Source organism: Schistocerca piceifrons, chromosome 1 (assembly GCF_021461385.2).
Source record: "Schistocerca piceifrons isolate TAMUIC-IGC-003096 chromosome 1, iqSchPice1.1, whole genome shotgun sequence".
NCBI classification, from domain to species: Eukaryota; Metazoa; Arthropoda; class Insecta; order Orthoptera; family Acrididae; genus Schistocerca; species Schistocerca piceifrons.
The window spans coordinates 15,224,346-15,239,203 of NC_060138.1; the positions used below are offsets into that span (position 1 = coordinate 15,224,346).

At 46.2% G+C, this 14,858-nt stretch overlaps 1 protein-coding gene across 6 annotated transcripts in view; it reads right to left on the bottom strand.

Moving 5' to 3' along the window:
* The window catches only part of LOC124788346 (NAD(+) hydrolase sarm1), an 894,874-nt gene that overhangs the window by 31,870 nt on the left and 848,146 nt on the right, over positions 1 to 14,858 (bottom strand). For 4 of the 6 annotated variants that reach the window (XM_047255633.1, XM_047255610.1, XM_047255641.1 and 1 more), the window contains 5 exons: positions 13,848 to 14,000; positions 9,339 to 10,535; positions 1,129 to 1,253; positions 710 to 1,045; positions 430 to 619 (listed from right to left, as the gene is read on the bottom strand). In XM_047255633.1, the coding sequence (XP_047111589.1) occupies positions 430 to 619; positions 710 to 1,045; positions 1,129 to 1,253; positions 9,339 to 10,535; positions 13,848 to 14,000 (2,001 nt within the window). Of the gene's footprint in view, positions 1 to 429; positions 620 to 709; positions 1,046 to 1,128; positions 1,254 to 9,338; positions 10,536 to 13,847; positions 14,001 to 14,858 lie in introns of those variants that run through there. The other 2 variants (XM_047255619.1, XM_047255647.1) reach the window with 2 other exon arrangements.

A 14,858-nucleotide genomic window follows, 5' to 3' on the forward strand; every position in this document is an offset into this window, starting at 1 on the left:
CTGCGACCGTAGCGGTCGCGTGGTTACGGACTGAAGCGCCTAGAACTGCTCGGTCACCACGGCCGGCTAACATGGATTTTCCAATCTTCGTACAACATAATTTCTTCGTCTTCTTGTAAGCAATGTGTCCTGCAGTTTGCAGCATATAACACCTATCGTGGTATCGTTGAAGCACGGTTAAAAGGGTGCAGTTTGTGCCGTACATTTTTGTTAAGCCCTGTAGTTTCCATATTTTGCCGCATAAATACCTGTAAAATATTTAACTTACACAAAGTCACACACAACGAAGGGTCTCTTTTGAAGTGAGGAAGGCAAAAACTTCATTTCACAAATGACGCCAACAACAAAGTAGTGCTGAGCCAAAGGGAAGAGAAAGAGAGATTGACGGAGGAGGGAGCGGCGCCGCCCGCCGCCCGCCGCCCGGCTCACCTTGTGCACCCAGTCCTTGCAGTCGGTGTCGCCGATGCAGCGGTCGAGCGCCTTGGGCGTGAGCACCAGCAGGAAGTGCTTCGCCTGCCGGATGCTCTGCAGCAGGTTGTTGTCGAACTTGCCCGCCTCCAGCCTCTCCACGTCTATGAAGACGGAGAAGCCCCGGAGCTGCAAGTGGACCTTCAGTAAGCTGGAAGGCGAACACAGGGTGCGTTCAGTCGACAGTAGCTGCCAGACTATCTGCAGAGTATAATTGTGAGACCGGTCGGGAGAGAGTTACCTCGCCAGCTGGGAGCCGTTGGAGCGCCTGTAGCTGACGAACACGTCGAGCGACTTGTCGGGGCTCTCGTCGTAGGAGCTGCCCAGCCCCGTCTCCATCTCCCTGATGGAGTTGAGGATGCGCAGCCGGTGTATGCTGTTGGTGATGCCGCACTCGTTGGCCAGCTGCTCCTCGGACAGGGACCTGATCGAGTCCTTGTCAACGCCCGCGTTCAGCATGGAGTACGTGTAGATGGAGAATTCCGGCCCGATCGTCTGCAGGAACGTGTTGAGGTTGCCGGCGTCGCGGCTGCTGTAGTCGGCCATCTTCTTCAGGTTCTGCAGCTCCCTCGTGAACCTGCCGAGAAGACGCAGAGGTCAGGCGGTCCGTAATACTGAGGAGCTACGGCGCACGCGCCTGCCGGCGGTCAGCTTACCCACCTCCTCCTGCGGATGCCGTTGGCGATGCCGATGTCGTCCCTCAGGTTTTCCTCGGTCAGCTGCAGCAGCAGGTCGCCGTCCACTCTGCTCTCGGTGAAGTTGTTGGCGTACTCGGCAAAACCGATCTGTAAAGCAACAGGAGACGTACAGCAGATGTCGACAAAGACACCGCGCGCGCTGCCCGCTGCCCGCTTCCCGCCGTCTCGTGCGCCTCACGTGGATTTCCAGCAACTCTCCCACACACACATATCGCGATACAACTGCTACAATTTATTTCCTGTATTCGATCGTTCCGACAGCCAACACGAAAAGAGAAAAAAAGAAAAGACCCGAATCCTCATCGTGCGTTCGGAGTATGGAAGATATTCAGACGCTGCAAAGACCACTTTAAAGTTTGAAAACCCTTACTCTAAGCGAATGAGAAGCTACCTCTGACCCTGGTTCAAACACTGTTTTCTACCACGTTTTTTCACACTGCCGAACATTTCGTCTTCCTGTCGCGACTTCGAAGCCCGTGTCTGATTCTAAACCGACATTAACAGGGACTGATGCACGGCCTCTCACAGGAAACTATACCTTGCACCTTGTAAATCATATTCTTATGCTTGATAGCGTAACACTGAATGATTTTAAATAAAGGACAGCTACAACACTAGAAAACTAGAAGAGTCTGGTGGCGTTGTGGTGACTTTCCAAACTAACCCCTGAAAGTGATTGACGGCCTCTACATATGTCGGAATGACCGAATAGCTGATAACTATGCGTTCCATTTCTAGGGATGAGTAGAGAGGATGACCGTGTGTTTGTGTTTGTGTGTGTGTGTGTGTGTGTGTGTGTGTGTGTGTGTGTGTGTGTGTGTGTCTGTGTGTCGATTGAGGAGGCTGTGGGGTAATTTAGCGACCTCTGTAAAAGCAAGCACAGAAAGCCTCAGAAAGAAAGCAGGATCGTGCTTCGAAAACGGGGCCTTAGGAAATTAGGTCGGTAAATTCGATAAGAAGGAATAAGAATGATTAATCGGTTGTGCTGGGATATAGGAGGGTTGAGACAGTTGCGTATGCTGAGAGCTGGAAGGGTAGGAGGTTAGGAGCGCATTCAGTATTATTTTCCTGAACAAGTCCTGTTAGGGTAAGAATTTGAATTTACAAATAAGCTGAGAAAACACGAAAGCGAGCGTTAACTATTTCTGGGGGCACTATACAATTTCGGAGAGGTTGACTGGGCTCTTATTTGTTATACATAGTCAGATGATCGTTTTAGATTGTGAAGAGAGCGCAGCGCTGGGATGTGTGCAGATGGTGTGTGTGTGTCAACTCGCTCTCGGCTATTCTGACAACAGACGTGAAGGTGGAGATGTGTCGTAAATAGACAGGCAAGCAATGGAATGTGGCATTAACCAGTGTGTTGGACCGCTGAGAGTTAGGACTATGACAGACGACATGCGCTGCCTGGCTTGGATAGTCATGTTTGGCGTCTAGGTGATATGAATTTCTCCGGTGTTAGGTGTGAATGCGGTTGTCATCAAGTCATGTTTGAGGGGTCGAACCTTTGAGCGAATTGAGGGCTGTCGGACGTGTGACTTAGTGTGGGACAGGTTGATTGCGTGCGTCTGTTGAGTTATTTTGCTATGCGTTATTTGGGCAGATTACGAGTACTGATGGTGTTTACAGTTATGTGTACTGCATTATTTAGGAACAGTTTGATATTGTGCACTGAAATTAGGAGCTGTTTGCGTGTCTGCCGACTGTGTAACATGACACCAGGTCCGTCAGGGCGAGTGGTTTTTGTTTGAGAGTGATAGATATACTCGATGCCTAAATAAAATGTACGTTAAGTATTTGTGGGACGATATAGAATATGAGAGAGTTCGAGTTGGTTATTATTTTTTCTGCTTGGAGGTTTTGTTAGATCGAATGGCTGAGGCAAGTAGCTTCGAGAGCGCGAGGGATGTGATTGCAGCATATTTCCGTCTCTCGACGGTTAACTACAGGTGGGGCGAGCGATGTTCTCGGCATAGGTACTGGGGGTGTGCTCTGGCCATGTCCTACACCGTGTGGATTGAACAACTGTATTCAGGTCATAGTTTAGCCAGAATATTTATACAGGAGTATGTCCGACGCGAGTGTAAAGGTCCAAGCTGTGACGTGGGTGGTCTCGTGCTCGTGCTGCGTGAGAGAGGCAACACCGACGATTTTGAGTCATCACAAGTGACTTAGGTTAGTGGCTTTGTTGGCCACAATTTTCTTGTGTTGGTAGCGGAACACGAACTGACCATCAGAATTCAAACTTGGCTTACTCGTATAGACAGAATGTGATATTAGTTAATGTAGCTTAATACACGTTAGAGCACGTTAGTAAACGGCAGTAAACATTAGTACATGTTGGCCAACGAACATGGGTCGGTAAGGGGATGTGTTGGTCGGTAGGGACTTTAACGATTTCATTCCAAGTCCAGGTGGTCGGGCACTGGCGAAAATTGATTCTAAGTCTAGGTGGACGTGGCACTTTTCCGCATCAGAGAGGTTAATTAATTGATCAATTTAATTATCATGCGAACTTTGCTACATTCACTTGCGGAGATACTAAGCTAGGCGCACGCGATGGCTCGTGTGTACGGGCGTGTGTTTTCGCGACGATCTTGGATTAGGTAAGTGCAGAATGTGGGTTGAATAATAAGAGTTGGGTGATCAATTAACTTACTGACGGATGTCGTGGCGAGCACATGTGCTGCACCACCTGTTGTACAGGCATGGTGCATTCCACTCTCGAGCAAACTTTGGCGCCAAAAGTGTAGCAGGGTGTTCTTGGTCGCACAAAGACACGTGATGGATAGCGAACGGTCGGCATATGCAGGTTTGAACGTGTCCAGGAAAACGACTTTCGAGTCAAAAGTGTGGCGGGGCGTTCTTTGCCCACCACGTGCTGAGCCGAAAGATCGACCGTTGTGTGATTCCGCTCCCAGGCGAACAATTTTGGCGGGAAATGTGCGGAGGCGACGAATACACGTGGTGAACGGACAACGGACCGTTGTGACATCAACCTCGGCAAGTTCCAGCGTGTCCAGCGAAAACATGTTTACGACGTGGGAGCGATCCCCGGTCCAGCAGGTAGGGCGGGCCGGCCCCCAGTGCGCGAGCAGCCGCCTCACGTGACCGCCGTCGGTAGCGGTCCGCGCACTGGCTGCCGGGGTGGCGACGGTCTGAACTAACTCCGCGTTGTGGGGACTGCACTGGGTGTTGCTGCCATCTCAAAGATGTGTACTGATAACAAGTGATGGCCGTACTGCTTGAAATAAAGACTCGAGTCCATTTCCCCCTGCAAAATCAAAGGATGTGACTTAGGATACTATAAGTGCACTTTGTTATTTGATGCTATTTTGATAGGTTAGCAGTGAAAAAAGATAAGTGACCGCGAAAGTTGGTAGGATGTGGAGTATTTCGTACGTGTGATCGATTATGGTGTTGGGATTTGAACTAGTGATAGATTTTTGTTATGGATGTAACGCAAATGGCTTTCTCGCCGCGAAAATCGGGTTTCTTGAATAAATAATAATAAATGATAATAAATAATAAAAAATAGAAGTACAGTTTTCGAGACATTATCGTGTTGGAATTTGAATTTGGCGCAATTTTCTAGTGGAGGTAGACCAATAATAATAATAAATAATAATAAATGATGAATGATAATCAATAATAATGAAGAGAAGTACGGCTTTTCAGCCATTATTGTGCTGGAATTTCAATTTGACGCGAATTTTCTAGTGGAGGTAGGCCAATAATAATAATAAATGATAATAATAATAAATAATAAATGATAATCAATAATAGTAAAGAAAAGTATGGTTTTGCAGGCATTATCATGTTGGAATCTGAATTTCACGCCAATTTCTTCTGGAGGGTTAGGTTAGTGGACATAGCCCAATTGGACTATTTTCCCGCCAAAATTCGAATTTCTCGCCATTTTTTCTGGGGTTTAGGTTAGTGGATGTAGCACAATTGGCCTATTTTCCCGACAAAAGTCGCCATCTCGGATGACGTCGTGTGCTGTTGCCGAGTCGACATACTGTCATCTCGGATGGCGTCACCGCCGCCATCTTCAATACATTTGGCAACAGTGGAAAGTTGGGTGGCACCGCCTTTGCCCCACTACTAATGCACTGCGTGCTTGAGTAGAAAACGCAATTTATGACTGAGGCGGTTGCTATAAGAGTGTTATTTTCGAACGTTCTACGTAAATTTCGGAGATATTGTAACGAGCGCAATGTGAGATAAACGAAATACTCAAGATTCGTCTTGCTAGATAGATGCTGTAGCTGCTCTGGAACAGCAGAATTCCATTCAACTGCACGAAGTTGTTTGTTCCAGAGAAACTAGGGAAACAGGACCGAAAATAAGGTCTCAAATGAGACAAGTCGGAAAAGCGCTCTGTGCACAACTGGTACCAAAACGTCGGAGCAGAGAAACTGTAGGACTTACGGCAAACACGTAGATTCAGATGGCAGGGCCATATGGAGAGGGCTTATTTGGACTACGGATAAAACAAGACTTACAAGTAGACCCAAATAAAATGTACCGACATCCAATAGGAGAGGACATGGATAGCAGAGAAAATTTTGCCGTCTCGTTCGGAGAACCGCAGTGGTCGCTACTGGATGGCATAAAACATCACTTAACAATTTTTATTTTGTTACTGTGTCCTCTATCTACAACTAAATACGTACGACGCAAGCCGCCTTACGCTGCACGGCAGAGGGTGCCTTGTATCGCTGTCGGTCTCTCCCTTTACTGTTCCACTCCTCGCAAGTGGATGACGGTCTATATAACTCCGTGCGAGCCCTAATTTGTCCTTGCACGGGATGTGCGTTGGTGGCAGCAGAATCGTTCTGCAGTTGGCTGCAAAAGGAGGTTTCTCGAAGGTCTTTCACGAAAAGAACGTCGTCTTTCCATAAAAACGTCCCCATTTGAGTTCACGAAGCATCTCTGTAATACTCTCGAGTTGATCGAACCTACCAGTAACGGATCTCGCAGCATATCTCTGAACTGTATCGATATATTCCCTTAATCCATCCTGTTGAGGATCCCAAACTTTCGAGCATTACTCAATAATGGGTCGATCGAGTATTCTATAAGCGTTCTTCTTTATAAATGAGCTACAGTTCCCTTGACTTCTCCCAATAAGCCTATGCCGACCCCACGTCTTTCCTACTACCAACCTTGCGTGCTCGTTCCATCCCTTTGCAACGTTACGCCTAGAAAACCGTTAATGAATACGAGTATCTCAAGCAGCGAAGCACTAATACTTTAACTAAAAATTACGAATTTGTCTTTATCTACTCGCCAGGACTAATTTGGATTTTTTACATTTCGAGCCAACTGCCATTCATCACACCAAACGGAAATTCCTTCTACCAAGGTAATGGTCCAATCTGACATGTCGAAACCCATCCTGAAATTTTTGTCACGAGAAGAATGTACAGAAAGAAATGCAGTGTCAAAATGTTAGGTGCTAAGGCGCACTGCAAGTATTTAAAAATTTTAAAGTTGTTCAGTTATTCGGCATGAAGAACTTTACTTTGTAGAGCCGTAGCGCGCGAGCCGGCAAATAAGCGGACACGACCGTGACGTGACAAGACGTGGTGCAGCGCAGTGCCAAGTTCAAAGCGCACAAACGCGAATTTTAAGCACTTAAATCAAAAATGTGTCAAATTTTCAATAACTTGCAGTTCATATCGACAGCTAAACTGTTGCGGATGAAGCTGTTACACAAGTGACTTGCAAAAACAGAAAAGGCTTTGCATGCTGTTACATTACAAACAACTTCCACCAGTCGGGACTTATATTCGTTGAGATGAAATATTTTCTAAAAATTTCTGTATCACAGTTCTGATAATTTTTAATAATGAATATTTTACTAACAAAGGAACAGTTCTTTGTTTATTCACTGTAGTCGTCACAAAAATATGAAGTGTGTATTGGATGACGAAAAAAGACATTTTACAAGGTACTCCTGACAAAAGAAACACTAACACACGTAGGCACTACACAGCGACTACCAGATTTATTTAGACAGAATTGGGGTGCAGTAAGAAAGGTCGTTGTTGTTGTTTTGCATATTGTGATGCGTAACTGGTATACTCGATCAGACTCGTTAAACGTAATGATGGAAACTGACAATGCATGAATGTTTAAGTTTAACAACACTGTTACGCTGATGAAGATGAAATGCCAAAGAGCTATCGGAAATTGTGCTGCCAGACAGTTTTCTGAAAAATGCATTACACTGTCGAAAAATTTCCTTGCTGAGGGACTGAACGACACTATTAGTTCCGCACGGAATCCGAATTATATTAACAGTTTTTCCGTCCTCCTCCTAAAGACAGATGTATTGTGATGCCCAGGATAAGAGTCCAACAAAAGCAATGAATTATTTCCTGTTACTGGTAAAACGATGTTTCGGATCTAGTACTGAAAATTATTCTCTTCCAATTTGCAGACTTTTCTACGCCATTTACAGGGTTTTTGCTACTAACCTGTCTTCTTTTACATGTTTTTCCCCTAATGTGGCTTGAGGTTCCTGAAGACAGATATAAAACTGTGGAAACGGCTATCCACTGATACTTATCGCTGGCACTGTTGCATACGAATGTGTCAAAACATTCGTCAACTACACAAATGAGCCTCCCGTATACCACCCTGTAATCAGCAAACAGTTGCTGACAGCTGCTCACCCTGTCCGTGACATCGTTTATATGTTCAGAGAACAAGAGACGTCCTATCACACTTCCGTGGTGCATTCCTGACGATATTCTTGTGTCTGGTGGGCACTCGCTGTCGAGGACAACGTACTGGGTTTTGTTGCTTAAGAAGTGTTCGGACCACTCACATATGTGGGAACCTATTCCCGTCAACAGTCTGCAGTGGAGCACCGTCCAAACGCTTCAGGAAATGTAAGAATAAGGACTCTGGATGTTGTTCATCCTGGGTCCGCAGAGCGTCATGTGAGAAAAGATCATATGGAGTATCACACAAGTGATCGTCCTAAATCTATGCTGATGTGTTGACAGGATTATCTTTGTCTCAAGGAAATTTATTATATTCGAACGTAGAGTATGCTCAAGAACTCTGCAGGAAACCGACGCTGAAGATATTGGTCCTTCCTTTCTCTTATCTTATATACAGCAGCCACCTGCAACTTTTTCCAGTCGCTCGTGACCGCTCTGGGCGAGAGATTCGCGATAAAAACAACTCAGGCAAGGGGCCAACGCCGAAGGTCGCTCTCTGTAAAAGCAACTTGGGTTTGATCGGATTTGATGACTTGTTTGTTTTCATCTCTTTCCGTTGCTTGTCAACGTCACGGATGGCTATTTGTATGTCCTCCATACAGGAACTCGTGTGACATTCGTGTGGATGTCCAATCGCCTGCGTGAATGATAAAGCAAAATAAAAATTTTGCTTTCCCTTTGGAGTCTTGTATTGCCACACGAGAATGGTTGTCGACTTACTGTGTAGAAGACTCGACTCTGTTCTAGATTTTACGTAAGGCCAGAAATCTCTCTGGTTCTCGGCATGAACTTTTGCTACGTTATGACGATGGAATTTGTGGACGCTTCACCCATCGACCTTTTATCATTGCATAAAAGATGCGCCTGTGGTTAGAGCCCAAGGATTGAGGGACTGACACAGTGATGAAACGTAGATGGTTAGCTACATTATTGAACTTGGGGAATTAAAGAGTCACGCTGAGTTTATCGAAAACAGTAATCGTACTGTTATAGTTCTACGTGCAATGGCTTACCGTCGTGCCTTTAATTGTATAGTCTGGTAATGTACTACGTTTACACGATTGTGTGTTTTGATGAGTTATTACACTCCGACGAATATACTGGCAAACAATGGTAAAAGTGCTTCAGAGCCTAAACTGTGCTGCAATGGAAAAAGACGTTCTATTTCGTCCAGTATGTTAAAACTCGATCACTGGAATACTTTTAGTGGCTGCGGGCCCTGTCGCCACCGAGATACCGGAGGAACGTCAGAGTTTAACGGTATCGCCGTCGGTAGCAGCATGGACGGACCACCGACTCGGAGGGGAAGAAGAAGAAGAAGAAGAAGAAGAAGTCAGTAACGGTGTTAACGGACGATCTGTTTCACTCCGTTCTCGCAAGAGAGAGACCGAGCCCGAGCCCGAGGACGTTAGACGAATTACGGCGTGATCACCTGCTTGACCCACTCCCTGACGTCCTCCGTCGACCAGAGCGGTACTTGCTGGCTCAGCTTGTGGGGAACCTCCTCGCCGATGAGGCGCAGCGCCTGGGCGGCGTACTTGGAGGCGACGGCGTTGGGGCAGCTGGCGACCACCTTGAGGGGCTCGATGGCGCCGATCTCGCGGAAGATCTCCGTGTTGCCCTGCTGCTTCTTGATGCCCGCCTCCATGCAGAAGTGGAAGGCGGCCAGGTTGCGCGCCTCCTCGCGCTTCGAGCTGAGCACGGGCACCAGTCTCTGCAGCCAGTTCTTGCTCTGGCCGTGAGCGTGCGCGTGGTTGGACTTGGCGAACTCGAACGGGTTGTGGGTCGTGACGAACGGCTCGACCAGGTCGAGCGTGCCCGACTTGAGCACGGCCGCCTCGATCTCCTTGTTGGCGACGAGCACGGCGATGGCCAGGCAGGCGTAGTACTTGATGTTGTCGTCGTTGTGGAAGGCGAGGGGGAACAGCCACATGGGCACCTTGCGCTTGATCATGGCCTCCTGGTTCTCGGCGCCGCCGTACAGCGACAGGTTGGCGAGCGCGCCAGCGCAGTTGCGCAGCGTCTCCACGTCGTTCTTGCGGCACTCGAACAGCACGGCGTCGAGCCCGCCCAGGCGGATGACGTCGCTGCAGGTGCCCTCGCTGTGCTTGAAGAGGTGCTCGAGGATGCCGGTGCCGACGCGCGAGTGGTCGACCGTGCTGCCGCGCGAGTTGCGGATGCACACGCACGCCACCTTCACCACCTTCTCGAGGCCGCACTCGACGACGTGCGCGCGGTTCTCGGTGGTGAGGCACTGCTCGAGCAGGCGCGCGCTCGAAAACTGCAGCTCGCCGTCGTCGGACGAGCAGTTGCGCACCAGCATGTCGAGCGCGCCGCACACGCGCAGCGCGTTGCACAGCGAGTAGCCGAGCTCGTGGCCGTGCCGCGGCACCGACCACGCGCGCCGCACCAGCTCGTTGACGCGGTCCAGCGCCTGCGGCACGCGCGCCGCGCCGCCGCCCCGCTCCAGGCTCTGCACCAGCCGCTCCAGGCACTGCGAGTACTTCACGATCACCTTCTCCACCTCCTTGGGGTTCGAGTTGGCCGACAGCTGGTCCAGGTCTTCGAACGTCTCGGTCAGCAGCTCGTCCTCCGCCGGTCTGAGGTGGCCGTTCACCAACTGACTCATCTGCGTCACAAACACAAATACGTTACAATCCGTTCTGAAACGCACACTAGGCATTAGTGCGAAACGTACGGCCCCTTATCTGTTTTTCTCGCTTGTCCGGCGATGTCGGCACCAGTAAAACAGTACAATGACGAGAGTTGTGACTGACGAAGAAAACTTTTACCTAAACGAGTCTTTTGGGTTTCACAGTATTCTCCGTGGCTCAGTGATATAGTGCCACAATAGTAATGCAAAGATTTATGTCTTTCTGCTCTCGCCTACTGCTAGGATTTGTTTCTGTGACTTTCACCTCTGGCAATGATTTGTTAATTTGAAAAACGCGAGGTTCCACCGTGCTTGGCATTCGCCATTACACTGTCGGTATAAAGCGGCCTGGAAACTCAGTTGAAACACTCGCAGGAAGGCGAGGGCGTACCGGCTCCGGTAGGATCGTGCTCTCCGAAGCGGGCTGGCGTCAGTAGCGACATCCCAAAATCTCTGAAGTAGCTCAGATCGTCTTCATCAGAGAACTACAAACGCGTGAACACACATTAACACTTCAGACTTTTTCGGTAAGTTGGATACAGTGTACCCATTATACAAAACACGCGCGACATTTTGTGCAGCTAGTCATTTGTAACAACGGTTGCTGAATTGTTGTGTATTATGTAACATCGTGATTCTAATTATTTTAGGCCATAATGGCTACATGTGTGAACCGTGACTGTGTGGGATAATTATTTATTTGTAATTTCTGCTACCAGTCACTTTTTTATGTTTTCGTTTTATGTTTAATCTAGCATAATACAACGCGTTTTAACATGTTCTTTTCATCTTCGTATGTTTATACATACATACAGAGAAATCTTACTTAAAAATAAACCATCTTCAACTGGATTAACCTAGAGCTCTGTCCATTGTTTATTACTTTGGTGGCTGATGTGGCATTTTGGGGCAGGAGGGGGGGAGGGAGGGGGCAAAATATTTATACACCATATAGAGAAAAAAAATACTGACTGATAACATCACAAGCAAAGTTAAATTCTACCACAGGAATGTAGATGACACCCTCATTCTATTTGATAGCAAAGAGTATGAAGTGACAAACCTTTTTAACAAATTCAACAGGCTACATACAAATATTCTATTCACCCTTAAACAGGAAGAGAACAACACCATACCTTTTCTTGACATAAAAATATCAAAACAGAACCAAAAGGTATCTTTCAATGTTTACAGAAAACCTACTGGCACTGACACCACTATGCCAAACTCCTCAACACACCCCTCCTCCGACGAAATAGCTGTGCTTTACAGAGCACACAAATTTCCACTGCAACATACAGAACTCCAACTAGGAGTAGAAACCGTAACATGCACCGCAATAAACAATGGATTGATCCTTCTATAATTACTACCATGTCACAGCAGATGAAAAATATACTGGACAAACAACATCAAATTATACTCACAACGGACAATGTCCCAGAGTCAAATATGTAAAAATGCCATATCTTAGAATAGTATCCAACAAATTAGCAAGATTATTCAAAAACACAGAAGTAAAAACCAGCTTCAGCACCAACAACAACCTAAGTAGGAAGCTTATTCGCAATATGCTAGCTGCATTTACAAAATTAATTGCGGTCAATGTAATAAATATTATATCAACTGAAGAGGCAGATATTTCAGAACTCGATTCAAAGAACTTTTAGACTGCTACACACTTGATAAATGTACCAAATCAGCAGTAGCAACTCACATTGAAGACACAGGCACCCTTTGAAAATCGAAGACAACCTTGAAATTTTACACAAAATAGGAAAAAGTAAAAGAATGGATGACATGGAAGAAATGGAAATTTTCATACATATTACAAAGCATGTAGATAACATTCTTAATGAGATAACCGAATTCAAAAACTCAAAATTCTTCAACAGTCTTAAACTAGTTCTAACTCAGTAGATTCAAGATGTGTCAATGTAAATAAATGACTACAAATCTGTCAGTACCAGGAATATCGATACAAAACCTCCATACTCGATACTGACTCACATGCTACAAGTCTGCCATCTTGTGTTACGTGCATAACGTTTACATGTATGTCGAAGCAACTTGTGCAGTGAACTACGTCGGAAATCGGTGACAAAATATAATCTGCAATCATGTAATGTTACTCAACAGCTCCGCCATTGCACCAGTGATGCAAGTGAAGCTGCAAGGTGTTGAAATCGTAAGTGATCAACTGTCATACAAAAGCCTTTCACGCTATTTTCGCAACACACAACTGATGAAAAATTATCTGTATTTTATACAGGCTGTGATATCATACGCAGTCAACTACAAGCAAAAAAACCAGCAGAAGACGTCACTGACACCGATTTCTAGCCATCCACTGCCCCCCCCCCCCCCAAATGCTACACCAGTCACTGCAATAACAAACAATGGACAAAGAGTTCTAAGTTAATCTAGTTTAAGACGGTTTATTTTTAAGTAACGTTTCTCTTTATGTATGTATGTATAAACGCCTGAAGATGAACAGAACATGTTCGAAATGCGTTGTAATATGTAAGATTAAACATAAATCAAAAAAATAAAAAAGTGACTGGTAGCAGAAATTACAAATAAATAATTGTCGTGATTCTAATAGCGGGGAATGGCGACCTGTCATCTTCTGATGCTTACGCCGTATCTCAACTTGAGTCGGTAGTCTCGAGTTCGGGACAGATTGACCGTGCTGAAAGTATAACACGTTCCACGCTGGGATACCTTTACGTGTAGCGTCATGTGAACGGAGTTTATGCTTTGCCCAATACGAGACCTACCAGGACTGCCGGTTCACCTCAAAAGTTTTTCGTCATTTTAGGAGATATACGTTTCAGTATGTATGTGACTGAGGAATTTATCTGAAAAACGACTCTAGTGGGGAAATTTAGAGTGCTTTTTTAAATACTTGTGTAGGTTTCTGAAATTATGATAAACAAAACATATACGGTGTAATCGTGAACTTGATCCAAAAAACCTGTGGATGCCCTGTACAATCAAACAGAGGAGCTAAATTGACGGAAATTCAAATGGGAACAGGTCGACATCCTCAGTGCAGAGTTTTTATCTGTTGGAAGAATTCCATTCGAGTTCGAGACGTACGTACAGTTTAACATTTCTTGTGCCGCAACGTCGAATTATTCTGCTGTCCTGTCAATACTAATTTCGGCTGCGTGACCATTTAAATAACTCGCGTCTCAGATTACAAAAAAGTTTCCAATACTAAATGGCTAGGACACAGTTAAATACAGAAGGTAATGTGAACACGAGCAGCAGCAGGTGGTATACCTGGGAAGCGGACGCGACGACGGACTTGGTGCAGACGCCCTTGGTTGTGATGGTGATGTTGGACTGCGAGGAGGACGACACGTGCTTCTCCTGGTTGATGACGCCCGCCGCCGAGCTGACCGTGTGGCGCTGCTGCTGCGCCGCCATCGCCTTCTGCAACACAGGGGACGCCTAAGCCCACACCACACACCCACCGCCAAGCGCCAGTCTCGTAAAGCTTCCTGCTACTTTAGTTTGGATTGATTTGTGTACGAAAACGTCACTGCGGGTCCTACATACCTTTGTTGCGTTATCTGCTGAAAGGATAACCATTCGGCAAGGACGAGGAGATTCCGACTTATTGTAAGGGGGAGTTGCAGAGATTTTGCAAGACGTGCGTGAAATCGCATCGGGTTGTTGCCTTCACTGCATTCTAAGTAATCGCCTCTTTGTATGGATCTGGTCTTCATGCAGTGGGGACAGCCAGGCCAGATAGCAAACAATCGGTGACAGTTCTGAAGGGAAAGGACCAATTACAGCGAGGGAACTCTCTCTTGAGGACAAAAGACTATGCGCCTAACCGCCTGTCGCGAAATGCTGGAAATAGAAGCCACTCACAGTTCTGTCGACTGCTCACGGTCTCAAAGACGTCAGATTCGTCAAAAAGAGAAGGAGATTGCGAATTTCGTCGCATATAAACCAGACGTTTGTGGAGTTCCTGTCGACGAGCCACTACAAGCGGTAGGAAAGCACACGAATGCGATAGAGACAACGCAGCACAGAAAACCCACAGATAAGAACTAGTTTCACGTCATCTTATATATCAACCTATACTTAAAAAATCTTATAATCCTAACTTTTGAGTAATTAGATCCTACTGACAAAATATTACGGTTCATCTCGAACGTATCCCATACAAAATAACGATGAAACTATAAATAGTAGGGGAAATTCGCAGAAATTGACTTATTCACTATGCACTCAAAGAGTCCAACAACTATAATAGCAAAACGGTATACAGAAATTAATTCG